General features: G+C 48.9%; 5 protein-coding genes across 5 annotated transcripts; 3 read left to right on the top strand and 2 right to left on the bottom strand.

The window, feature by feature from the left end:
* Positions 1–907: 907 nt before the first annotated feature.
* On the top strand, positions 908–1297 carry N7458_002775 (YbjQ family protein; the record flags this gene model as incomplete). The annotated part of the gene is made up of 1 exon (XM_056906158.1): positions 908–1297. The coding sequence occupies one exon, from the start codon at positions 908–910 to the stop codon at positions 1295–1297; it is 390 nt and encodes a 129-aa protein (XP_056770265.1).
* Positions 1298–5176: 3879 nt separating this feature from the next.
* N7458_002774 (uncharacterized protein) lies at positions 5177–6517 on the bottom strand (the record flags this gene model as incomplete). Its single annotated transcript, XM_056906157.1, has 1 exon — positions 5177–6517. One exon carries the CDS (start codon positions 6515–6517, stop codon positions 5177–5179), a length of 1341 nt encoding a protein of 446 aa, XP_056770264.1.
* Positions 6518–12096: 5579 nt separating this feature from the next.
* On the top strand, positions 12097–13757 carry N7458_002773 (sugar transporter family protein; the record flags this gene model as incomplete). Its single annotated transcript, XM_056906156.1, has 3 exons — positions 12097–12276; positions 12365–13039; positions 13125–13757. The coding sequence occupies 3 exons, from the start codon at positions 12097–12099 to the stop codon at positions 13755–13757; spliced, it is 1488 nt and encodes a 495-aa protein (XP_056770263.1).
* Positions 13758–15324: 1567 nt separating this feature from the next.
* On the top strand, positions 15325–17144 carry N7458_002772 (general substrate transporter; the record flags this gene model as incomplete). Its single annotated transcript, XM_056906155.1, has 4 exons — positions 15325–15854; positions 15942–15990; positions 16059–16866; positions 16948–17144. 4 exons carry the CDS (start codon positions 15325–15327, stop codon positions 17142–17144), a joined length of 1584 nt encoding a protein of 527 aa, XP_056770262.1.
* Positions 17145–17695: 551 nt separating this feature from the next.
* N7458_002771 (uncharacterized protein) lies at positions 17696–19831 on the bottom strand (the record flags this gene model as incomplete). Its single annotated transcript, XM_056906154.1, has 1 exon — positions 17696–19831. The coding sequence occupies one exon, from the start codon at positions 19829–19831 to the stop codon at positions 17696–17698; it is 2136 nt and encodes a 711-aa protein (XP_056770261.1).
* Positions 19832–25104: the final 5273 nt, after the last annotated feature.

The raw sequence follows: 25104 nt of genomic DNA, 5'->3' as shown, positions 1-25104 counted from the left end.
AGGGGCCTCGTGGATCGACTGCACAGCCTCGTCTCAAGCCTCATTTGACTCTGAAAACTACCAAGGTGTGGCGCGGATGAGCCACAGCGGAGAGTTTTCTCGATTAAGTATGGAGGATGCTAGTATCTATTGATAAAAGTCGACGTTTTGGTATCAAATGTACTGCATACTGTACTCCATACTGTAAATGCATACAAGAACCCGAAGTTTTAACTGCAGCGGATCGCCCCACACTTGACTCATAGCCTTAACCTTCCCCGCGGAACGTGCAGGAAGAAGGAACACCAGACGAGGTCTTGGAATATTTCAAGAAGCCAGAGGAGTGCCAAGTTTTGCAAGCCTCAGCCAATGTATATAGTATTCTTCCTTCCATACTTATTCTCGATTTCCCCCGCTAGCCTGGTAGTATCTTGACAACTCCTGGCAATCAATACCATGTATAGTGCCACGCTATTCCAACAACCTCGGACTCTTTTCAGAAAGGAAGTATCACATGATGAGACGACAAATAGAGTAGAATACGTGCATAAGATCTCTTCCACCGTGAAGAACGTTCTTGCGATGTCCACATTAGCTCGCCCGAATACGAGATTACTTCATTGGGCTACTGCCCAGCAACCACAAACCTCGAAAATGCCGCATCGGCGGGTATGACGGCATAATACGAGGATCACAGATCACCATTTATAGAGAGCGCAAAACCGCCTCATTCCTCTCTTCTCTTTCTAAGATACTCATAACTTCACACACTCGAGGCAACCACTAATTGAACCAAGTGTAAGCTATTCCTTACCTTACATATTACAAACCTGAACCTAACTAACACAAATCAAGCTACCAACACGAGACACACTCCCACAATATACAATTCTTTGCGACAACTATTACCAGACCTACTTCCAACAACATGGCAGGCTCCTCCAAAAAAGACGACAAAGACGTCCCCTCCTGCTTCACTGACACCCACGGCGTCATCACATCAACCATGAACGACCTGCCAGGTTACAAAGTCACCAAAATCCTCGGCACAGTCTACGGCATCACCGTACGAGCGCGCAACTGGGGCGCAGATATTGGCGGTGGCCTCCGTACAGCAGTCGGGGGCGAGATTCGCATTTTTACAAATCTCATGTATACATCTCGTGAGGAGGCTATGGAGCGGTTGGTCGGAGAGTGTATGAGTCGGGGTGGGAATGCGATTATTGCGCTAAGGTTCGATATTGCTACTTTTGGGTCTTGTTCGCAGATTTGTGCATATGGGACTGCTTGTTTGGTTGAGAAGCTTGAGGAGAGGTGAGAATGAGTAGGGTTGATGGGATATTTCGAGTCGGGATTTCCTTTCTTTTTGTGTCCTGGCATGACCATAATTATTTAAAGGGTTGACGTATATGTTATAATAATGATTTACAACTTTAATTACACCCCAACGCTAGGTAACGGTAAATATGGCGCCGAAAATGGATACTTGCCGCCATTTTATGCGTCCTTTTTTACCAGAATATTAGTAATCAAACTCGCACGTGATGTGATTCGGCCCACTATTTTTTTTTCCGTATGCTTGTCGGAGCAGCAGGATAGGTGGATACCCGGAGACAGGAGATTCTGTATGTCCGGCATGATACGCTGCCCTGATCTATTCAATGTGCTCTAGGTTGCATGCAAAGCCGACCTACTGTTGCATAGTTTGTCTGTTTTCCGTTCTTGACCCCTGGTGAGCTATCTTGAACACTGTGCTGATCGTGTGGAAGATGCCTATTAGCTCCACTACATGGACCGACCCGCGGTCCATCGGTCCTGCCTGATTCTGTTGGTATTCGACCACCTCTATGTTGTCGCCAAGTGCTACTATAGCCATCCATCGCTAGATGGCCGTCACATCTAAAGGGCTCTAAATCGACGACAATGTCCGACGTCGAGCGGACCACACAGTAAGAGGCGGCTCTAACCCGCCACAAGTATAAGGACATTGAAATTCATAATTGCACGGAGATTTCGGGTTTATACATTTCTATTGACGGCCCGGAGAAAGAGTATTTTGTTCTTTGTTCCATAAATATACATACATAAGCCTTGCCAAAATTAAAGCATCCGAGTATTCGATTCCATAATACTACGCATCAGGCATAATAAGAAGCGTGATCTAAGGGTGATACTGAGCTCGAAATCTCTTCCACCCTATAACTATTAGATAAACGAGAAATGACTCAGTAAATAGAAGTAACTATATTCTCTATGTCTTAATTGCGCTAAAGCCATAGCGGTAGGTCCAGGAAAAAGTTAACTAGTTACTCTGTGTGTATTGAGTCATTACCGGTATTGGCTTGACCAATACACACTTGATCTCTCTTTTCGGGCCCTACCATTAAGGTCCTGGCGCAAATCAGTTTTTGAGCTGGCCGCGTCAAATTGAAGGCCGAATAAAATGTAATTTATATGTTACAACTGCCTAAGTAATATCACTCTAGGCGTACGAAGAGTCCGTGGAGTCCCATGGAAACCTCACGGTAGATCTCTGCGCGCTGAAGACTACGAACCTAGAGAGACTAACCGATCTGGAAACTATCGACCCACAACCACTGCCACCGTGGCCTACTTTGAACTTGAGAAAGGCGATATATGCTATATATATGCTGTTTACTATAGAGTAACCAGGTTGAGAATCCTAGGGACGAGCGTCGTGGTATTCGCGGCCCTATCGAGAATCTTTAGCTAACCTACTTGCACGCTACCGGGATCCTGAACTAGAGACGAGTTTCACAACCTGATAATTCTATAAATATGCTTCTTTAATACGAAATCTTCCATGAAAATGATAGGATAGAGCCTTTCCTCTCGTGGAGAATGACAGTCAGGGCCACTAAGGCCATTATGTTATTCGAAGTTATTGCCCGCGCGGTCCCTCAGCAGGAGCAATATTTCCTGCATTTGTTGTCCGATAGAGCAAAATATGGGTTTTAATTTCTGAGAATTTCCCAGCTAGCTGAATGGACTATTGAGTTTACACAAATTATGCGTCGTGTAATATTCAACTGGAAAAATAAGAAAAGTAGCATATAACGCGGCGATTCTTTCGTTGTTTGATCTCTCTTCAATCGTGAGGCTAATGAAAATTGAATATACAGGATGTTTTCTGTCTATTATATAGGTGAACTCTATAGAACAAGTTTCGACAATGAATGTGTAGAAAGGGTTGACGAAGAAAAAAAAATGAACTACACAGACCTTTGGGCCAAACCCCAATGTTAGCTTTTCGGGAAACAAAAAATATTAGGAAAAATTACAATTCCAGCGGGCGACGCGCTTAGCTGTCTGCATGAACCTATAAAGGACCGAGGCCCTGAGTTCTGCACGATTCAGCGCCCACCCGCATGGGACAGCAAGGGGTCATGGCCCTCTCTTCTCGATGCTATCTCTCATATCCTCCCTTAAACCACTTTCATTCAAGCTTTCTGCCTACCCCTCAACTCGTATATTATCCTTGGATAATATGCCATTGTATAAGTGTATCGCAAGGATTTCTCTTCAAAGGCTTCTCCGTAGAAACATCATTACGGTTATGATTAGCAACCTTCCCGGTTAAGAAGTGCTTTCAGTTGACACTCACTTGACAATAAGCTTTAAGCTTCCAGTGGCGTTCGAATAACTATTCAAGCATTCTGCTGACCCCAAATTTTGGAGGCGTCCACATGGACAGATCAGACAACTCTTGCATTCTTGCATTGGGGTAGTCTAGGTCCAGTTAGCTCTGTGCATGGGTAACTATCCAATCGGCATTCTGAAAAGACCCAGATGCTGATGAGCCCGAGATCAAAACCAACCGATACCTTCCCCGTTTCCTTTTTCTCTTTTCTGCAATCACACTGACCTTTATATTTATACAGCCCGCATTCCTCTGAGAACTCTTCCCATAAGCCTTGATCCGGAACGAAGGCCCATCGTTCCGGCTTCAGCCCACACCAGATCCAGAAGTCAACGGCTCGTTCGGATTTTAAGGAGCCGATCCACCCATTATCCTCAGCGAGTGCGAGTATCTCCCACATTCTCCTTATTCTGGCTTCGGATATATCACGAGGGGGTGAACCTTTCAAAATGGCTTCGAACCGGAGGTATTCAAGAACTGGATTAAGCTCTAGTCCAATAACAAGTCAGCGAACCTCCATTGATGATGTCACTAGGGAATCAATACCAACTTCTGCTCGAGTCGCGTAAAATTCTGCGACTACGCTGGAATTCTGAGCCCCTGTCATATGTGAACCGACTTGCATTGCTTTTGCCGTCTCTCCCGAGGACTGTTTGAGACCTCGTACCTGTTTCACCATGCTCAACCAATTGGAGAAACACATTGCTACTCGCCGGAAGCCTGCACCCAAGGTACTGTCAGTACAGAAGTCTGACAATTTCTAGGGAATTCAAAAAATCTGCTGCCCGAGAGAAGAGAAATGCCGCCTTTTATTTCATTGACAGAAGTACGACTGAGTGACAGGCTACCCAGCCAAAGTTACGCGCCTGTTTTTTTGCCAGAATGCGCTTGTATCAGTCTCATTAATAAACGCGTCGTGGCAATTCCAATTTGAGAACTTTGCTTGCCTGAGCCTCATCCTCTCTTATACTCGAACAAGAAATACTCGGCTGCCAATTATCGCTCCAGCCTCCAGTCTTGCAGGCGACTAACATCTGACAGGGTGACGATAGATCTCAATGATTTCAAGTGTTACTCATTTCCATTGACCTGTCGATTTTGCTTTTTTTTGCTTTTTCCTGGACACACAATGACCGTGTTGAGCCACGCGTGAGGTAACTCACATGACTCACCCGCCCGCCTGAAATCGACAGGTCGACAAGCAAGCTGTCATGTGATGGGGGTTAAAAATAGGGGATATGTGTGATGAACGGACCTCCTTAACTTAGTGTCCCTGAGACTTACCAATCCTTCCGTGTATCTTTGTGCATCTTAATTTCCATTAATTGGAATACGAAGATAGCCATGAAAATTTCTAGCGTATTAATGAGCATATATTTCGAAGCAAAAACTGAAAATTAACGACGAGACCAGATAACAGGAGTAACATAACTTTTTAGGGGTTGAAAACACCGCAATGATATCACTCTCGCTCAGCAACACAAACTTTAGGAAGCTTATCTTCCGTCCTTCATTCCCTGGTTGTCAACCTCAAACTCACACTGAAGCGCGACCCAGGGCCCGACCCAGTGGCCCAAGGGCATTTTCCAGCTCATCCTTTTCTCGTGGGATATCTCTAACTACCCCTTGATTCGACATCGTGAAAGCCAACATGATTGGTCGGTCGGGATTTCTGCTAAACCAATCCCACAGTCTGTTCAGTTTACCAATCTCATCGTTTGTCAACGAGTCTCCTTCTCCGATGAAGTTTTGCCGGGCCCCGTTTCCAAGCCAAAGGATGCCCTGTCGAAGGGTCTTTTGGTCTTCAAAACGCGTGAACAAACGCTGCCATTCAAGGGTCGGCAGAAAGAGACGATTCATCCAGATGAAGGTGCTCAGAATCACCTGGATCTTGTAGGCATGTTCTTCATGGCTGTTGGGGACTTGGAAAGCATGCGCGTTATTCTTTTCGCGTTTCAGGACTGTGCGGTCGATGAGATAAATAATGAGGTTCAATTCGATGCCGGCATATTTCTTTGCGATACTCGAGTATTCATCCAGCGCGCCATCACCAAAGTGTTCTTGGAGCAACTGATTTAGAGACTCGGGAGTTCTCCATTCCCGAGCATCCAAAAATTTTGTCAAAGCTGTGGCAGATCCTGTCGTTTTGGCTTCATCTTTTGCCCAGTCCGCAGCATGCTTGAGAATCCACTTCTCTAGATGACGGCCGACGTGTTTGGCATTGGTGAACTTTTGCTTGTGCTTTGCATCTTGTCTTGTCTTCTCTTCCCTGGTTTGCCGAGCAAGTTTTTCTTGAAGATGGAGCACCTGAAGACGGATATCGAGATTGTTGTTCAACGCTCGAGTAGGGTCTACGGGTGTCTTATACCGAGTATCATGTTCATCATTGGCCCATTGCGCCATGTACAAGAAATGAACCTGGATTTCAACCAGCGGCCTCATTTCCGTCATATGGGGACCACGCAGGTACCCGCCTTGCTTCATGTACACCCGATAATGCACTGCTTCGTATCCACTTTCTTCTTTCTTATATTCCTCCTTCTGAACCTCGAAAATTTCGTATATAATGCCTTTGACAAGATCACGATCTTCCCACCTCTCGAGAATAATGCGAGCCCCGGCAAGATCGACGATGTCGTTATGGATATGCTTTAGAGTTTTGTATGGACCGTTCTTGCGCTCGCGTTGCTCGAGCTTCTTGCGGAGGCTTTCGGGATTCTTCGCGCGGCTCCTGGTTTGATGGGGTATGTCCTTCTCCGAAAGGGCCCGTTCGCATGAATCTGCAGCTCTCTTCGCCAGATCTGCGTACTCATTTTGCCTATATTGGTCTATGAATGTAGAAATCACAGATTCCTTGATGAGGCTTTCTATGGCCATATTTTCCAGCTGCTTGAAGAAGGAATCGGGGGAACTTGAACATCTGAGTGCAGAAAGATTTAAAAATGGAGGTGAGACTTAATGAAGAGCAAAAAGAACATGAGGGCAGCGGGGAGCAGCCGGGGTATTTATCTTCACTAATTTCTGCAAAAATTGTGCTCAGCGTCCAGGAGACAAGTGCGATTTCTACCTTACAACACTCTCACAAAATCGACACCCAGGCGAAAAGTCAGTGCATCACCAGATTGACCAACAACAATTTTTTTTTCATGTACGAAGCCATTGCTGATGGTGTGTAGAGAACCGGGGTTATCGGGAGATCGGTGAAGAGCGTAAAGAATGATTGGTTGCAACTTGTTAGACACGAACCGTCCACCTGCAAGTCAGCCTTAATGCATGGCAGATTTGGGGACTAAAGGCCACCATCTTTGTTGGAACAATGCGTGCATGCTGGAAGATGTGAGATTTCTCTCTAGCCTCTACTTTCCATACGTTACCCGATTAGTGCGATGCAGTTTTCCCAACACCTGTAGTGGCCCAACCCTTGAACAACCCTTGTTTGTACCCGATACAAGGGTGGTTGCGATCAAACTGCAGTTTGATACGCATATTTGCGAACAGTTTCCTCGAGCAGCTTGTTAATCCCACACGGCACATCACACAGTGAAGCACCGTGCTGGAACAAAACATCCAAACTTCTGCTCGGCTCGTATTTGCGAAACGTTTCCTTGAGCAAATCTCCATATTGAACGTGCTTGAATGATGCCCCATTTTGGGTCGGAATGTCGAAGTCGTATACCTCGTTCCAGGAAAAGTGGCAGAGTAATAGATAAGAGCGAGAAACAAGGTATATTTTCTGGACGTGCCCATCACGAATCGTAACATTGTTGTAGCCCGGGAAACACGTACCGCCGAACTTCAAGAGGTCGACATGTTCCGCAAGATCAGTAACTTCACTTGGAAGTCTGAAGAGCGCTAACGGGTACGAGAAATATTTGCATGCGGGTTGTGCGATGACTTTTATAAAGCCTGGCATGGGTGGGATAACTGTACGTTTTATAGCTGCCACAAAGGCGACTGGGACAGACTCTGAATAAATCAATCAATCGATCAACCAGGAGAGCAACGCCTGGTCTACAGTATGGGTCATCTAGGCAATCACAAATGATGTTCATTCACAGGAGTTGGTGGAAATCTGGAAACAAGACAGCCAGGCTCCAGGAGGACAGACACCGTCCTCAGGAACACGGCCTGGGCTCCTGGAAGCTCATTATGAAGCCCCCAGGAACAAGAACCCTGCTTCTGGGGACTGGAGCCACTCTTATAACGGTGGAATTGAAGGAAATCACTCAAAGGTATATGTCAGGCATACTGGAGTTTGGCTAACGTCCCTACGTTCAGCACGTTCAGCACGCTTATTTTAATAATAGACCGGGATTTAGAACTAATTAAAAAGCACCTTTACGGGGGACTCGGTGTTAGCTACCAGAACTTTTGATGATTTAGGGTTAATTCAGTAAAAGCGAGGCATTTTAATCAGCAGAGAGTTAAAGTAGGAGAAATTGAGGTTAGTCTAGACTAGATGTAGGAAAGAAACCGCAAGGAAAGGGACCCTTAGGCTGCTTATATTTCAGGCCTCAGTACCTCTTTCGGCCATCGCATTATAAGGCAGAAGGTAAGAAAACGCGATAAGGTTCGGATCTATAGTCAACACAACTCGTAATATGATCAAATATGTAATCGGCACAGCTTCTCGACTATCGACCCTCTGGTGTAGCCAATTAAAGACTGGTCAAGCTTGTAGGTAGACTGAAGGAAGCGTTCACAGGAATTTGAGATTAATATATATCGCGTACGGACTTCTTGTATCTATGCCTTCTGCCCACCAAAACCGTTTCGTTGGTGTGGGTGGGCAAAAAGGCACAGGTAACATTCGGACAGAGTTTATGTCTACCTTTGCCTAGCACAGCGTATCGACGCAGTAAAGGCTTCTCGTGGGGCACGCAAGGATATTTGCCTGATAGCGGTAGTGTATAACGGTTCTAGGATCAAGCGAGCCCCAAATTTGCTAAGCTTAATAGAACCGACAGCGCAACGAAACCTGCATTTTGAAGGAATAAATGGTGCAGCGTAGAGACTGAAATTCTCACGAGAGATGAAAGTCAGATTGAGGCCTGTGCTCTGGGGAGCCGATCACTCCCCGAGGTGGCAGGTTTACCGTCACCTAGATTACAGTTGAAAACAGTCTGGATTGAATTTTGTAGCTAAACACTTTCCTTCTTCTCGTCGAAAGTTACCGCCTTCTTCGGACCCCTCGACAATGCAAAGCTGGTTAAAGCACTCGAACCCGATTTGTGCTCAACTGCCTCTTTTGTGGCATTCTGAACTTTATCTGCACCAGACTTGATAGCTGTTTTGGCCGAATTCGATACGGGCAGTTTTTGAGTTGTTCTTTGGTTTTCCTTGACTCGGTCTTTCACTTGACCATTTATTTCTTTTACAGTCTGATCGTCAGGCCGGCTAAATGGATCACTTTTCTCCGCCAGTACCCACTATCAACCCGGTTAAAGTTGAAACCCACAACATCGGAAATATTTTTGATATGAGCCATTGCTTTCTCACACTATTAACCAAGCTAATTAAGTTGTTCCTTGGCCTTGTCCTATGACGCTTACAAATTCACTTTCATGAGAATTCTAACGATATCGATCGACGTACGCAATACGCAGACAACAAGGCTGGAATTATTCGAAGAATGGACTTTTGAAGCTGCCCTACGCTACGCCTGCAAATATGCACTAGCTCGCAGTAGTTACGATTTCACTTGAAAAAGTTGTTATTCATTCGGGAATCCAAAGTACACTCCGAGCTACAATCGCGTCATCGCCACACTCGACGCGCAGCATGCGTATCGAGAAGAATATGAATCATTGCCTGAAGCTGAATTTCAGGCGCGGAGAGGAGCTTCTTGGAAGGGATGAAGGTGCGTCAAGGTCAGCTTTTGCATGATATGAAAGAATCACAAGGGTAAGCTGCAGCTCACCGATGACACTTTCTCTAATCAATACGAAAAAACAACAAAATGCAGTTTAGGGGGATCATGGACTTGAAGTGAAATGAAGGGTAAAATCAGACTGTGTCCTCACTTCATTGACCTTTCAGTATCGCCTCAAACGTAATCGATGACTGTCACCTTCTTTCCATAGCAGTGCCCTCCCAAAAGTGAAGGGTCTCTCTAGACGACTCGCTATCCCAAGCAACAATTTTCTATTCGGGTAACTATAGCAATAGCAAAACCTTCCAAATTCCACAAAAATCTCTCCCCATGTCTCAACGATTTAAACGAAGCGAGGCTCGAGCAACATCACTACCATATCCAATACTTCAACCCGCCTCCGTGGGGTGTCATCGGCGACTAATCAACCACCCAACACGATCAATATCTATGAGGCATAAAAAGACACATCCCAACCAACCCTTGCCTACCCCGGAATTCCCCGTTCCCCCCAGTCCAAGACTCCACACCTCCAATACTCACGCCTAGCACTCATCACGCTGAGTCTAGGCCCTGCCATAGCTCCCTACAGTCCTGTCTATCCGTTCCAGAGCAGAGACAGAGCTCTAACTAGCTCGCACAGTGGAGAACCATATCGAAATAAGTTACGAAGAGGACGTACTGGACAGGAACTAGAGTAAAACGTAAATTAATGCGGCGAAGACATCCAATTGGATTAATCGCGATTAAAGCGGTATCGGGCTGTTGGAATCTGGCTGAAGGTTTGATAGCGATTTTTAGGGTCGAGAAGGTGCAATTGGCCAATAGGAGTGAACTCAGGGCTGCTTGCTCGGGGGCTGTCGTAGGTTTTGGGGGGTGATGGGGGTTGCTACATTGATGTTTCGGTATGGCGTATGTGCGATTGATGCTGGCCTGGGGGCATCGGTGGGTCTAGCCAATCCGGGGTATGTATTTGATGTGCGGGTGGATGAGGGATAAAGTTATCGGGAATTATTGGGATGGAATAGACTACTGTGAAATTACTGGAATGGTAGCGTGTGGCTATGTACCCCGGTGATTTGCGAGTACGGGGCATGGAATATACGGCAGAGCACAGGGCGATAACCCGCACACCCCAAACTCGCCAAGCTTCGCCCCCGGCCCGCCGAGTCTCGGAGCGAAAAAGGCTAAGCTGCGAGGGTCGGTCAGTGCCTGAGCACTACCCGTGCCGTGGCCGTCCCCGGAAATGGAGAGTGGGTCGCGGGGGCCCCAGGGGGGTTTCCCAAGCATCGCTGGGCAAGAGCTTGTCCTCTCAACCACCCCCACCCCACGCCCACCACGTCCCCGTTATTCTCGAGTCCCTCGGAGGTTGTCCGGCCTTAACTTTCCCCTCCAAACTCTCTTTCACACGCAGTCATTCCAGCCCTTGACTTTCCCTCCACAGTCTCTTTCACACGCCCTCATTCCAGCCTTTGATGTGAAATGCGTGATGAGCTATCACTCCCGATTTCATCCGGGTCAGACTCTCTTCACTATTGATCTGCTTATACGGCCGTGTGGATTGAGGATTGTGGTGAGGAACCCCGGGGACTAGTCCTGAAGGAGACGAGGAGTGCGGAGGCGCTGCGGGAGACACTCCCTACGGCATGCCAAGTGCATCCGAACGACTCGGCATCATCGCAGACGTGTGCACAGGGCCGCTTCTCATCACACCGGATCCGGGATCCTACGCGTCTGACATGGTCCCGGCGACGAGAGCCAATCTGCATCGTGTTGGCCACGAGGCAAATTGACTCTCTTAGTGAACTCTCGCGATGGAGATACGATACCGGGGATGCGCATGCTCATCGAACGAAGCCGCTCCTCTCATTCGTCATGGTGGCCCCGTGTTGTCTTGGCTCGCGGATTGGGTCCGAAACGCTTGATGTCGTGCCAGACTTGGACGAAGAGTGGATGGGGACGTGGAGCTGCACAAAGATGAAGACTGGTAATGGCTGGAAAATCAAGAAAAGTCGAGTTATGATGGCGCCGACCTAACGCAGCTTCTTCCTTCCGTGGGGGGAGGACCATGCTCCACTGACTTCCCCAGAAAGTGCATTGATCGGCGGCGGAGGCAAATCATGAGTCTGGAGAAGTTCTGCCCGTCCGCACGAAGGATGTGACTGGACCGCATCCCTTTTGATCCCGGAGCGGGGTTGGAGTGTTCCACCGTTGGAACTGGTTGGTTGTGGGTACGGAGTACGGTTCTTCGGATGCTCGTAAACAGACGCGGGCCATGCGACCTGGAAGTCACGCTGGAAATAGTGGGATTTTTGTTTGCTTGTCTTTCCTGTTTGGCGTGTCGTGGGGTAGTATTTAGAGTCAGCTCCATCCTCCCCAGTCCCTTCTGGTCTCATCCCTTTCCTCCATCCTTCTCTGCCAACGTCCAACGTCCAGACGCCTCGCAGGGTCTCCCTTCTGGGTATCGGCCTTTGAAACCCCCCCCCCAAAACTGCGTTCGGCTCAATTTCTGCAAACCTTCTTTTTCCTCGGCTCTCAAATTTACTCGCCGAGTAGCCAGCCCCCTCCGGTGCTTGGCGCAGCCATGGGTGAAACACACGACCATCCTGCGCACGCGCAGTCCTCGCCCGATGTGGAGGAGGATATGAGTGTCGGTCAATACATCGCGACGCGCATCCCATCGCTGGTGCCGCCGATGAACCCGGCCCCGAATCCGTTCAAGGCCCTGACTCTGTTGAACCGACAACAATGGATGTTCTTCCTGGTGCGTCTCTATAGAGCGCTTGATTCCAAGCATCTACAAACATGAAAAGCGGGAAAAAAAATAATCAGTAGACTAATCACCTCTATAGGTCGCCTTCTGTGGCTGGTCCTGGGATGCCTTTGACTTCTTCACCGTCTCCTTGACCACCACTCAGCTCGCCGAGACCTTTGACGTATCTATCACAGACATCACCTGGGGTATCACCCTAGTGCTGATGCTCCGATCCGTCGGTGCCATCACCTTCGGTATTGCCTCGGATCGCTACGGCCGGAAATGGCCCTTCGTCGTCAACCAGCTGCTTTTCGTCGTGATCGAGCTGGGCTGTGGTTTCTGCCAGACGTACAAGCAGTTCCTGGCCTGCCGTGCCCTCTTCGGTATCGCCATGGGCGGTCTGTACGGTAACGCTGCCGCGACTGCCCTCGAGGACTGCCCTCCCGAGGCTCGCGGTATCGTCTCTGGTCTGCTGCAGCAGGGTTATGCGTTTGGGTATCTGCTCGCGACCGCGTTCGCGCGTGGTCTGGTCGATACTACCTCCCACGGCTGGCGCCCACTGTACTGGTTCGCCGCGTGCCCTCCCATCTTGATCATTGCGTTCCGTCTGTGTCTCCCGGAGACGGAGACGTTCCGTCGTCGTCAGGAGGCGCGTGCCGAGATGCGTGGTGGTGTTGCGGCATCCTTTGTCTCAGAGGGTAAGGTTGCGCTCAAGCGGCACTGGCTGCTGCTGGTCTACCTTGTTCTGTTGATGGCCGGTTTCAACTTCATGGTAAGTACTCCTAACCGCTACGAACGGAGTCTCTATCGTATACGTCTATATACGTTTATCTAACACCGTCCTCCCTCCTTTCCAGTCCCACGGCTCCCAAGATCTCTACCCCACCATGCTCAGCAACCAATTCAAACTCTCCAAGAACGGCGTCACAATCACCCAAGTCGTCGCCAACCTCGGCGCCCTCACCGGCGGCACCCTCTGCGGCTGGGCCAGTCAAATCTTCGGCCGCCGCTTCTCCATAATCATCATCTGCATCGTCGGCGGCGCCCTCCTCTACCCCTACACCTTCGTCAAAAACGAAACCGTCATGGCCGCCGCCTTCTTCGAGCAGTTCATGGTACAAGGCGCCTGGGGCGTAATCCCCATTCACCTCATGGAACTCTCGCCCGGTTCCATCCGCACCTTTGTCGTCGGTACCGCCTACCAGCTGGGTAACCTGGTCTCCTCGGCGAGTTCGACCATCGAGTCGACTATCGGCGAGCGCTTCCCGCTGCCGCCGACCAAGGCGGCGCCCCACCGCTACGATTACGGCAAGGTCATTTGCATTTTCATGGGGTGCGTCTTTGCGTATACGATTCTGTTGACGCTCGCTGGTCCTGAGCGTCTGGGTCGGAACTTTGATGCGGAACATGATGCCGATTTGGCTGTTGTCGCGGCTGATCGCGGGTATGAGAGTGATCCTGAGAAGGCGACTGCTGTGCAGCGGGAGTGAAAGTCTGAACTTGAATCTGAACTTGGGAACTGTGATTAAGATTTGAGATGTCTCTCCGTGGACGGAGATGGGTGTATTGTGCCGCCACGCCCCTGGGAATGTATTGAGCGTGCTTTGCTCTCTGCGACTGGCTTATGATTTGTGATGTGATGTGATGCGATGCGATGATATGAGATGATTGGAAATGGTAATAGGATAATCATAGCAGTTTCCATACCTATGTTGCTAGATTTAATCCGATAATGAACCTTTTTCGCTATATTCACAACCTATATATCTCCTCTCCTCTCCTATCCCGGTCCCAATACCTTGATCCCTTCTTACCACTATTCCGAACTAACCCGTTCCCATCCATAAGTCCAGCCTACCTACCCATCGAAGATGAAATCCTCACACGGTATACCTAAACCAACTAAATCATCAGCAAACATCCCACAACACAACACAATCGTACTGTGGATCATGCGGAATATGTTATGTATGGGAGGATGAAAATGAAATTGAGTTTATGGAGTGGAGTGGAGTGGACCCGATCCGAATCTGCTTAATTTTGTTTTTGCGATGCTCAAACCGGTGGATCCCGGTCGCAAGGTTGAATGTTTGTTTCTTCATGTGGGTTTCCACGAGAATGAGTGTTATGGAATATGGAACATTGAACATCAGGAGGGGGGGGGGGAAGGGGAGGGAAGGGGTAAGGGGTAAAGGGATACATACCTAGGCAGTGGTTGAGGTGGAAGATGGTGAGATGTAAGATAGATGGGGATGCAGGGGATAGTAAACCCTTTTATAGAGGAGGGAGGAGTGCGGGGAGTCGATCTTTTTACTGTTATGCTTGTGGGATTGACTAGCCGTGTCTGTACAGTACCTTGTACGAGCTTACCTACAGACATGTGACCTACTCCGACTACGCTTGTAGTTTTTCTACGCCCTTCCTGAGTGGTCGGTGTTTAGAGAACACAGTTTCTGCTATTTCGCGGATTGAAGACCCAAAACGATGTAGTACTAAAACCTCGGGCTAGAGAAGATCCACAATTCTAGTAGAGAATCCTTTAGGATTAGTATTCCACTGCTATATGGATTTAACTGCAAAATTGTGGCAGGGCAGACTGCAGATGCTGAAGCACGTGATGTCATGCCATACATAGCTGGTGATGTGAACTTGAGACTTAAACGAAGCACTTGCATAACTCTTGCGGATTTGGCATCAGAAACTTCAGAAGCCCCCTTACTGCTAGCTACACCACCCCCACCGGAGACTCGGTAGGGCCAGGTCCTGTCCGGAGCTACCAGTCTCATGAGACGGTGAGATGGTGTAGTGCCTGTCGTCTGCCATCTCCCCCCACATCCAAAATCCGGCCTCCACATCGCTGAATCCGGGGTCTGGGGTATACTTGCACGGACATGGCTTGGTCCTCATCTCATGGATACGAGGGCAGGCATGTTTAATAAATAAGGCTGTCGATCTCATTCTCCAACACGCATCATCCATCATCCTATCCCTCTTCAAACCGCCTCTCTTACGACCGGGAACATCAATAATCGATCCACATCTCATCTGGTGTTCACGATGGAAGACCAAACGGAAAAGCTTCACGTGGAACACGAGGAGAAGATCGACTCCGACTACGGCAAATCTAATGCCGACATCACTCTCGGCACGAGAGGTGTCTGGGAGGGGACACTCGCAGAAGCCCAGGCCGCCAATGCCCACGAACACTCCCTGACCGTACGCCAAGCTCTCAAGTCGTACCCATGGGCAGTCATGTGGGCGTTCACCATCTCCATGTCCATCATCATGGAGGGCTACGACACAATCCTCATCGGGTCGCTGTACGCATATCCTAGCTATGCCCGCGAGTTTGGCACCGTCGATGAGAGCACTGGTCTGTATCAAATCCCCGCAGCGTGGCAGAGTGCCATGGGAAGTGGGCCACAGGCCGGTGCCATCATTGGCGCTCTGGTCAACGGCTTCGTGATTGCGCGTTTTGGTTACCGACCGGCTTTCATCAGTGGCTTGACACTGATGGCCGCGTTTGTTTTCGTCTCTTTCTTTGGCTTCTCGGTCCGGCTCCAGGCCGTGGGACAGATCTTATGCGGGTAGGCCAAGCCCTCCAGTATCGCTGGAATTGGGTTGTAACCCGGCGTGGTAAGGTGGATATCAGGCTGATCTCGAAACTTTTCTAGTATCCCTTGGGGTATCTTTGCCACGATTGGTCCCGCGTACGCATCCGAGGTCTGCCCCCTGCCCCTCTCAGAGGATACCTCACGGCATACACAAATATGTGCTTTGCAACTGGTCAGTTTATCGGGGCTGGCGTTCTCCAGAGCTTTATCAACCGGCGAGACGACTGGGCGTGGCGTATCCCATTCGCCCTGCAATGGCTGTGGATCCCTCTCCTAGCCGTCGCAGCTTTCTTTATGCCCGAGTCTCCGTGGTACCTCGTCCGACAGGGAAAGTACGCCGAGGCCGAAAAGAGTGTGCTCCGTTTGATGGCGGATCATGAAAAGCCCCAAGCGAGATCCCTGGTAGCGCTGATGATTCACACCAACGACCTCGAGCGTGACATCTCCGCTGGCACATCATACTTGGACTGCTTCAAGTCTACGGACCTACGGCGAACGGAGATTGCTTGCGTCGCCTTCCTCGGCCAGATCACCTGCGGCGCCCAATTCGCCTACTCCGCTACATACTTCTTCCAGCAAGCCGGTCTGAGCTCCAACGACTCTTACAAATTGAACCTCGGAGGTACTGGTATCGCTTTCGTCGGTACCATTGCTTCGTGGTTCCTGATGAAGCGTTTCGGCCGTCGAACGCTTTATCTGACTGGCATGGGCGGCATGTGCCTTTGGTTGTTCATCATCGGCGGCCTGGCTATTGACACGATCAATCAATCTGTCAAATGGGTTCAGTCGGCGCTCTGCATTATCTGGCTGTTGACATTCTCCCTTACGGTTGGACCAGTTGGCTGGGCCATCCCCGCCGAGATGTCATCTACCCGTCTGCGATCCAAGACTATTGTGCTTGCCCGAAACACCTACTATCTCGGACAAATCGTCGCCAACGTCATCCAGCCCTACATGATGAATCCCGAGGCGTGGGATTGGAAAGGTGTGTTATATACCGTATTACACTCGGCGTTTTCCCTAAATAAAACATGTATTGCTCTTACTGATATCTGTTCTAAAAAAGGAAAAACTGGTTTCTTCTGGTTCGGGTTTGGATTTCTCACACTGGTTTGGGCTTTCTTCCGCCTGCCCGAAACGAAGGGCCGAAGCTACGAGGAACTCGATCTCATGTTTGAAGCCAGACTCGCCACCAGGAAGTTCAAGAAGTACCATGTGGATGCGTATGACAGCAACAGGGAGAATCGTGTGCAAGAAGTCTGACGAATATCGTATTTCGATAATGTTGCGGTAAATGCTAGAGACGCATCGAACAGGTATCTCTGGTTGAAGAAACATTCGAAAAACGCTCAGTTTCATGACCGTTGAGCAAAGAGTGTAATACCCCATCAACAAGATGCTCGATAAATACGGGGCCAACCTTCCGTTCTTGCAGCAAGTTTTCTGATTGTATTATTGTATTTACCATCAAAATGATAATTTTCATATCCCATTTCGTTGTTGGAAGGATGCCTGTAGATTCTCGATCTATCGCGCCAGTTCAGCTCGCATGGTAGGAAATTTAGGTTGGTCAGCTTAGTCAATTTGCCACAAGTAACTAGTTAACTAGTTAACTAACTTTCATACAAGCTGCCTCAAATGTTCGATCGGTACTAATAATGGCGTAAGCTGGTCAGAGCGCCGGGATTCAGCCCGCCGGTTAGAGCGCTAGCTTACTCTATTTCTAGATTGATATCGACGTTAGTATTGACATCAAATTAGTCAACGCGTTAAGTCGTTCACCCCCTACCTTGGGTATCTTGATAGGGATGCCTTCACGCCTCTGTGATGCGGAAGAGTCGTGCACACATGGTCTTCGGAAGCGTCACGTCCAAAACACCATCATCTGAGCACCACTTAGTGTCCACAGAGCCACTGCGAGGGAACAGAAGCACCGCCGAGGCGGACCTCCCCTTCAAGTCTAAAATGGGTAATCTATAGGTCTGAGGCCCGCGGCGACGCCAAACTGCCAGGTACCTGGAGGAACCATCCTCCGAAACCATGCCGAGCGAAAGCCATTCATCGTCCCATCCAGGAAAACCCAAGGGCCAAAACGCTTGAGCCCGCGGGAGTTCATCGCGGAAAGATTTGTACACCCGAATCGACTCAGCGATCAGCTCCAGCTGATGTTCGTTGAGTCCCGGTATGTTACCGCTGAGGTACATCCTTCCGAGCATGCTGTTTACAAGCGTCAAGGCATTGAGTTCGTCATCGTACTCGGGCTGGGGATACGACCAGATACCACTTTGCTCCGGCGTCACGGCTGTCGGGATGGCAGCGGAGATGGCGGAGTAGAGTACCGGATCCTCTTGGTCACTGGTAGACTGTAGCGAGTGTGTGGCCAGCATGGCATAATCCATGCGCTGTGCGCCGCTAGAACAGCTCTCGATGATGAGATCAGGATAGCGATCGTACAGCTCGTTTACCCAGAGGATATACGCCCGGTTGTGACTTAGCTGGCCCGCGCCCGTACTGAATGCGTCTATATCTGTTCCTTGGGTGACTTCGATGTTGTAGTCGAACTTGAAATAGCCCACGCCGTAGTCTATAACCAACTTCCGGATTACTTCGTGCATCCGTTCTCTAACCACAGGGTGGCGGTAATCCAACTGATACCGACCCTTCTCTTCGACTCGGGCTCCACACTCGTGGAAGAAGCACTCTTCCGGCAATTCTCTGGCGAGCTTGTTCCGAACACCGATAACTTCGGGCTCTACCCAGACACCAGGAACGATTCCTTTGGCCCGGATAGCGTCCAATAGCGCCTTGAAGCCCGAAGGAAAGCGTTTCTTAGATGGTTCCCACTCTCCAACGTCGTCCCACCAGTTGGAGTCGTCTGCATACCAGCCGGCATCGATGACAAAGTATTCAACGCCCAACTTCGAGACTGGTTCCAGTAGAGCCAGGACTTTTTCTTCCGTTGGGTCGCCCATGAGACAGTTCATGTAATCATTGAAGATGACATGAAGCTTCTGATTGTCCTCGTGGGTCCTACGGATCTTGCGTCGGTAGCTGGTTAGAGCTGCAAAGGCTGATTGGATACCATCTAGAACGTGGCAAACAGAGACAGGAACCGAGGTGAAGGATTCTCCGGACGCAAGCTTTGTTCTCCAGTTATGATTCCGCGCGGTAGGACCAGAAGCTGCGAGGTATATGCTGTCATGGTAGTCACCAATCTCCCACCTCCATGAGCCATTGGTTTCAATCTGCCAGAGCCAGGTCTCCGGGGAAGCAGAATCCTTTCTCGACAAAAGTCCCATGGGGAGGAAGCTACCGGTGGAGAACGATCCCGTGTTGGACAGAGAAAACTGAGCAAGCGTACCGTGGTGACCTTCGTTCAACTTCATCACCCCACTCCCTCCGATGCCGACACTGGCTAGAGTTCGGGTCGTCCACTGGGCCTCTCTAAACCATGAGTTGTTGGCAAAGAGAACTTCGTAGTCTTGCTCCCATGACTCGGCTCTAGCAGTCAGGCCGCCGATGACTGCAGACGATATTTGAGACACGATCACATCTGAGCCGGATCGGTTGACAACCGTCGCAACCGTTCGGATAACCGGTAAGCCGACGAAGGCCGAAAGGCGGACGGTAACTTCGAGGTTCGTGATAGGGTCGCAAACTACCACATCGAGGGCCTTCTGGCCAGCGCCCTCGGATTCCTGGTGCGACTGATACTTGAGTCGACGTGATATTTTACTGCCAATCAGGGACTTTGAGGTCTTGATCATCTCATTCCCCTCACCGGTGATCCTGACCTCAACGAGGGGAAGATAAAGATCGATGGAGAGCTGAGAAAGCGGCTTGGTGGGAGTAGCTCCGTTCTGCAGAAGATCCTTGAGCCGGACGACTCCATCGTCGTCCACAATAAGATGGACTTGCACGGCGTCTGTATTGAAGCGAATTTCTCGCATGTTTGCCACGGCTAGCTTTCTGAGATCTCTGGCTTGAATCTTTGCTGGTTTCGTAACTTCAGCGGAATAGAATTATAAACGCAATGAGGCCTTCAATGTGGTCAAGTCTGGCACAAGTGGGTTGCTTTTAACTAAGGTGGCTCGTAGTATGGAAACCCCCACGCGATTCCGGGAGGAGCACAAGGATGTTGTCAACTTGTCTCACCACAGTCCCAATTTCACAGCGCACTGGCTATCGAAACGCCACCGGAGAATTCCCGACCTTGGGCAGTGCAGCAACGAAACGGTGGCATCCACTCGGATTACCGCCTTTCTTCCAGCCATCTCGACTCCAGCGCTGGCATGATGCAGCTATTACCCAATAATCTTCAACCGGAGTTTGATGGCCACTATCCACATGGTAACGGCCTTGCAACCAAACGTATTTCCGGTATAGTGACATGGCGGCAGTGGCACCGGAATTTGGGGTGGTACCCACACCCTCCCCGCTTTGCGAGGGGTGTGCACCATCCAGTAATCGCCGTTTCCCAGGACACTAATACACGCACTCACCATGCCAACCCCCACTTGATCTATCAAATCTGCCATCGAAGAGACTACAGAAGCTGACTAGTGCGAAAGGAGACCGAATACATTAAGGATTACATTGCTATATCGTTTCCAGGCTCATCTCGAGTATCTTGGTTAGGTATAGGCCGGCCTCCTAAATGACTAAGGAACTAAAGCAAATTTCAGTCCAGGATGTTCATTCCCTTGATTAATAGTAAGGTCGATTTAGAACGGTTGTTGGTTCAAATTTTTCTTCCCTTAAACTCGTGAGGCTATACTAGGCGGATCTATCACTACATTCGAATATATTACAGTGGTCTAGTAGACAGATCCTCTTTGTATATCGAAACGTAACGAAACTTGTGTAGACAGCTAGTTCGACAGTAGTGAATATCTACCACGAAAGAAGCTTATTATAATGTCCCCGAATAGCTAGATCTCTAATTAAATCAGAAACTGAATAGCTTGATTATTTTACAGAGGCTACTAGTTGTGACGGTCGTACTACAAGGAACAAGAAACCTGTCCATGTATTCGAAGGTTATGGAGTACAGCTTATTCTCGAGTTTCTCAGAAATACGAATATAATCGGATTATACTCTTTAGATTTCTACCTTATTCGACCTATCTTTGCTACGTGCTTGATATCACTCCTGCTAGAAATTACATGTGTGGATGCCTGAAGCCTGCTGCCGCAGACATTCAACGTTTATTCAGACCTCTCCTCTCAGCTGCCCTCATGCTTTGCTTCCCCATGCTTTAGAAACCTCGTTTAATACTACTACATTATTTGATCTTCTTCCTTTCGGAAGTGGGCTTAACAAGAAGCAGTAATTTCGAAGTGTCAATAACGAGCTATCTTATGGATCTACTCATGATGTAGATCAGTTAATGGTAGCAAAGAAGGCAGAGGGTGCTGCTAAAGAACAGAGACGTCTTGCTAAAGATGGCTTATAGTTTCAGGCCACCGCCAGCAAATCTACAGCAGAGCGAGGTTTCGACCTGCTCAAGCCTATAGGGAGCTTTTCTATGTTGATACAGGGCTAATGCGTTGACAATCTGTGTAGGTGGTCGAAACTAACGAAAACGGCGATTACGCTAGAGGGTGCAGCGGGAACCCCTATGGGGGCATTAACTGCAGTAGCAAAGGGTACAACAGGGTTGTTGGGTTGAGGGCGGCGTAGCGTAACATGCGCGTAGAGAAGAGCCACTGGCAAACCACGCGGAAATTGACCGTGGGGGCTGACGAAGTTTAGGAACACAGTGTCGAGCGGCACAAAGCCCTGGGATATGGAATTGGAAATCCATTGACGACGATGGGGGTGTTAACAGGGACGAGGACGCGGCTATGGGTCAACAGAGCCGTATCCTCCTTCGTAATTGCGTAGATGCTCATTATCATCCATCGCTCAGACCAAAGATCCCCTGGATTTTGACTCTAAGACCCCGGTTGTTGTGGAAAGCAAGGCGTCTGTAATCTTGACGTTTTCCATATCAACTCTGAAGCTCCAGCCAACATGCTCGACCCTTTTCTTGCCCTGCTGGCTGTAACGGTCGTTGCCTCTCCCCTTGCGAAGAAAGATCAAGGACCGTGACCGGATTAGCCAACATTTACCTCGGCGACAATACTAGAAACGCCGTTTATCGGGCTTCCGTTATCTTGTATAGTGTTCCTGATGCCCCTGGTTAGATTCCAGACTATTTCTACACAGATATGGCTGTCTGGAACAATCAAGCTGGAGGCTCGCGTTTGCTAGAGTCGTCTAGAGGCTGGATCTTTGGCGAAGCTGAGTTCTATGGGCGATATTAGTTAGGTCCGAATATCGAAACGTACGCAAGTATGGTGCAGACTTCTAGGTACTTTTTGCCGACCTATACGACTTCGACTTTACCTATCCCGCCAATATGTCTGTCCCCGGTGACAAAGGTGACTAGCGCTCGATGGATCAGTTCTTCAAAGTTCTCCTGAGCCAGATGAGCTATGCTAGCTAATCGGAATTCATGATTATACCCGGATCTTTACTTTCTCCAAGCCCGTCCCCTTAACCAATTGGAGGGCGATTTTCTTTGTCTTCCCTCGTGAGGGAAATCAGGGATTAGACCAAGCTTAGTTAAGTTGACAATTCTGCCGGACTTTCTGCCTTGGAAAATAGGGTTTGAGCTGGTGTCCTTAATCGGCCGCTATACCCCCGAGGCACGGGGACGTGCTAAGCTAAGGGACTACATAACTACATGAAAATCCTCCCGCCGCCCGCCTATTAGCGAGTGGCCTTCGTAAATTCCGATTTCAGAAAGCACTGACTACTGCCGCCGAGAAGAGTCAGGTGGTACTATGTCGCAACTATCAACTGCACTGGGGCTTGGATGAGCCATAATGCGCGGATCCACAATTTATATTCTAGTTAGAGCGTGATGACCTCAAGGGTTCCTTAATTATCCAGGTATGGTATTTACCAACCCGCCATTTGCAAAGACGCCTAGTTGACTAGAATGTGGGAGCCCTGGTTGTTCTGAACTATATTTGTCGAAGTCGAGTACGAATTCCAACGTCACACAAATTTGAGACTGCTTAGCGAAACCATTTATTGATCGCCGAGCCCCTTCGGTTGGCTACCTAGCAGACTTTACATTTCCTGCATTGTGGATAGTTACCTATCTATAGGAACCATGATGCGCTTGCGAGATTTGATCAAAGAGTTGACCCGATACCCTAGCCGACTTCTTGGAGACAGATTGGAAGATGATGTCTCAGTGACGAGCATCGGGGACGCAAACCTCGAGGCCAAAACGAAGAACGACGTTCAGAGAGAAAACCAAAGGCTCTGGAACTTCAGCAGCAAAATAACCCTCACAGGCACTTTCGCTCCTCAGAAGCCTGGGCGTGAGCGTAGATGTGACATTTGCTCGTTTGATGAGAGCATCTTTGCCGAAATATTCGAAAATCTTGGCCTGGTCGATCAAGTTTGTTTCGCTCTCACCTGCAAAACTCTCTTTACGAAATATAAGGGGATTGTCAAAGATAAAGCAGTACTTCAGCCACAGCCGACTGTACATCATCTTCCTCTCTCATTTGTCAACAGCGATGATAAGCTACGACTTAAACACCTTGTGCAGCTTGAGAATTCCCGTTGGGCATATTGCGCCGATGTTTTCTGCTCAAGCCTCGAGGGATGTTTGCGCCAGATGCGCTCGCCGTCTTGCCTCTGAAGAGACGTTGTACGCGCTACGATGGGGTCATAAAACTGTGCCCATGTCTTCATTTTACTCGTCGAGATCGAAACCATGTGCGGGTTCTTCTCCTGTCCTCCCCTACGCCCCCTCTGACCAATTATGGCTGTTTTGGGATTCATTCTGACGGATGGAGACCCGAAAATCATGTCTGCCCATTTCACTCAAATCACAATGGACAGGTGCAGATTTCTGTGGCAATATCTATTTGTAGCACGGGCTGGATCGCTTTGTATGTTTGGCACTCCCTTCATCTGCCAGTATCTTCTGGGGATCAGCCCAGCCTAGCCGACCCTATCGTCACATGTCCTCACCTGAATCTCTTGGACTTGGTGTACACGACTGGAAATTCGACTAACTGCCGACTTTGTGGGGCTGATGTTTGGAGAGGACCAGAATCACAAGAAGACACTGGTACAGTGACTTTTACCACACGCCTCCTTCTTGGGTATGCCGATGAATCAGATGACCCACTTTGGCGTTTTTACTGTTATAACCCCAAGGGTGACACCCAGTATGTTGCTCTTAGCCTGCATCTATATTTGAACTGCCACGCTGACCATTTTCAGTTGGGTATCTCTTGATCTGAGGAGTGGATCAAAGATTTGGCACCGTTGGGAGAGCGAACCACCATGGACTCCTGAGCCAATCGCACCAATAGTTGTACAAGGCGCTTTGCGTTAATCGTAGTATACGTTCCAGTCTATCGAATTAGATACTCCTGCCGTGATCGCTCAGTACTGAACTTCTTCCTATAAATTGCTGCTTGCGTATCTTGCCAGTCTTGCGGCTATTTTAGTGGCTTATGCAGGATGGATTTACAGACTATCCGGACAGTCGGCCTTTAGAATATAACGGATTTTGTTCCTTTCTGATGGAGATTCTACTGGGAACCTCGATCCATGGGTTTTTCCTTGTAGGGAATCGCTAGGCTAAGTGTGTTTGATAGCTGTATGTAGGACTATATAGTCCTTGCTACCATCCTCTCTCTTCTTTCTTCTTAAATAGTTCTCTGAGATAGTTCCATGAAGATTGATTCCAGGTTTCCTGCTTTCTTTTGTAGTCGGCCACTTCCCATCAAATTCAAACACGAATAATTCTTACTAAGTCAAATACACGTGATACCTCTCGACCCTCCATATCTCGGGATCCTATAGTTTCCCTGGACTAATTTCCCTACTCGGGCAAGGGCCATAATGTCCTTCCTGTGCGCATCCAGAGGAGCTCAGGGTCTTATTTCGCAAGGGCGAACAGAGATAAGCGTAAAGAAGCTATCAGAGAGATTAACGGCGAGAGATTGCCGGGGGCAAAATCTGTTATTTCATGCGGCTGTTTCAAAGCAGCCTGCATTGCCCAATTCGGAGTAGCGGCCCTAAGAGGAAAGCATTGGGCAAGGACAGTTGAACAGGCGATAGTCTAACCAAACATGGGTCAGCTCAACCTGCTCCATTACAGTCAGATTGTTTCTTTTTCAATCAATCAAATCTTTCTGCTGA

The sequence above is a fragment of the Penicillium daleae genome (assembly GCF_028827525.1).
Source record: "Penicillium daleae strain IBT 16125 chromosome Unknown utg000002l_segment0_segment0, whole genome shotgun sequence".
Classification (NCBI taxonomy): Eukaryota; Fungi; Ascomycota; class Eurotiomycetes; order Eurotiales; family Aspergillaceae; genus Penicillium; species Penicillium daleae.
This window is presented reverse-complemented; position numbering and strand designations above follow the sequence as displayed.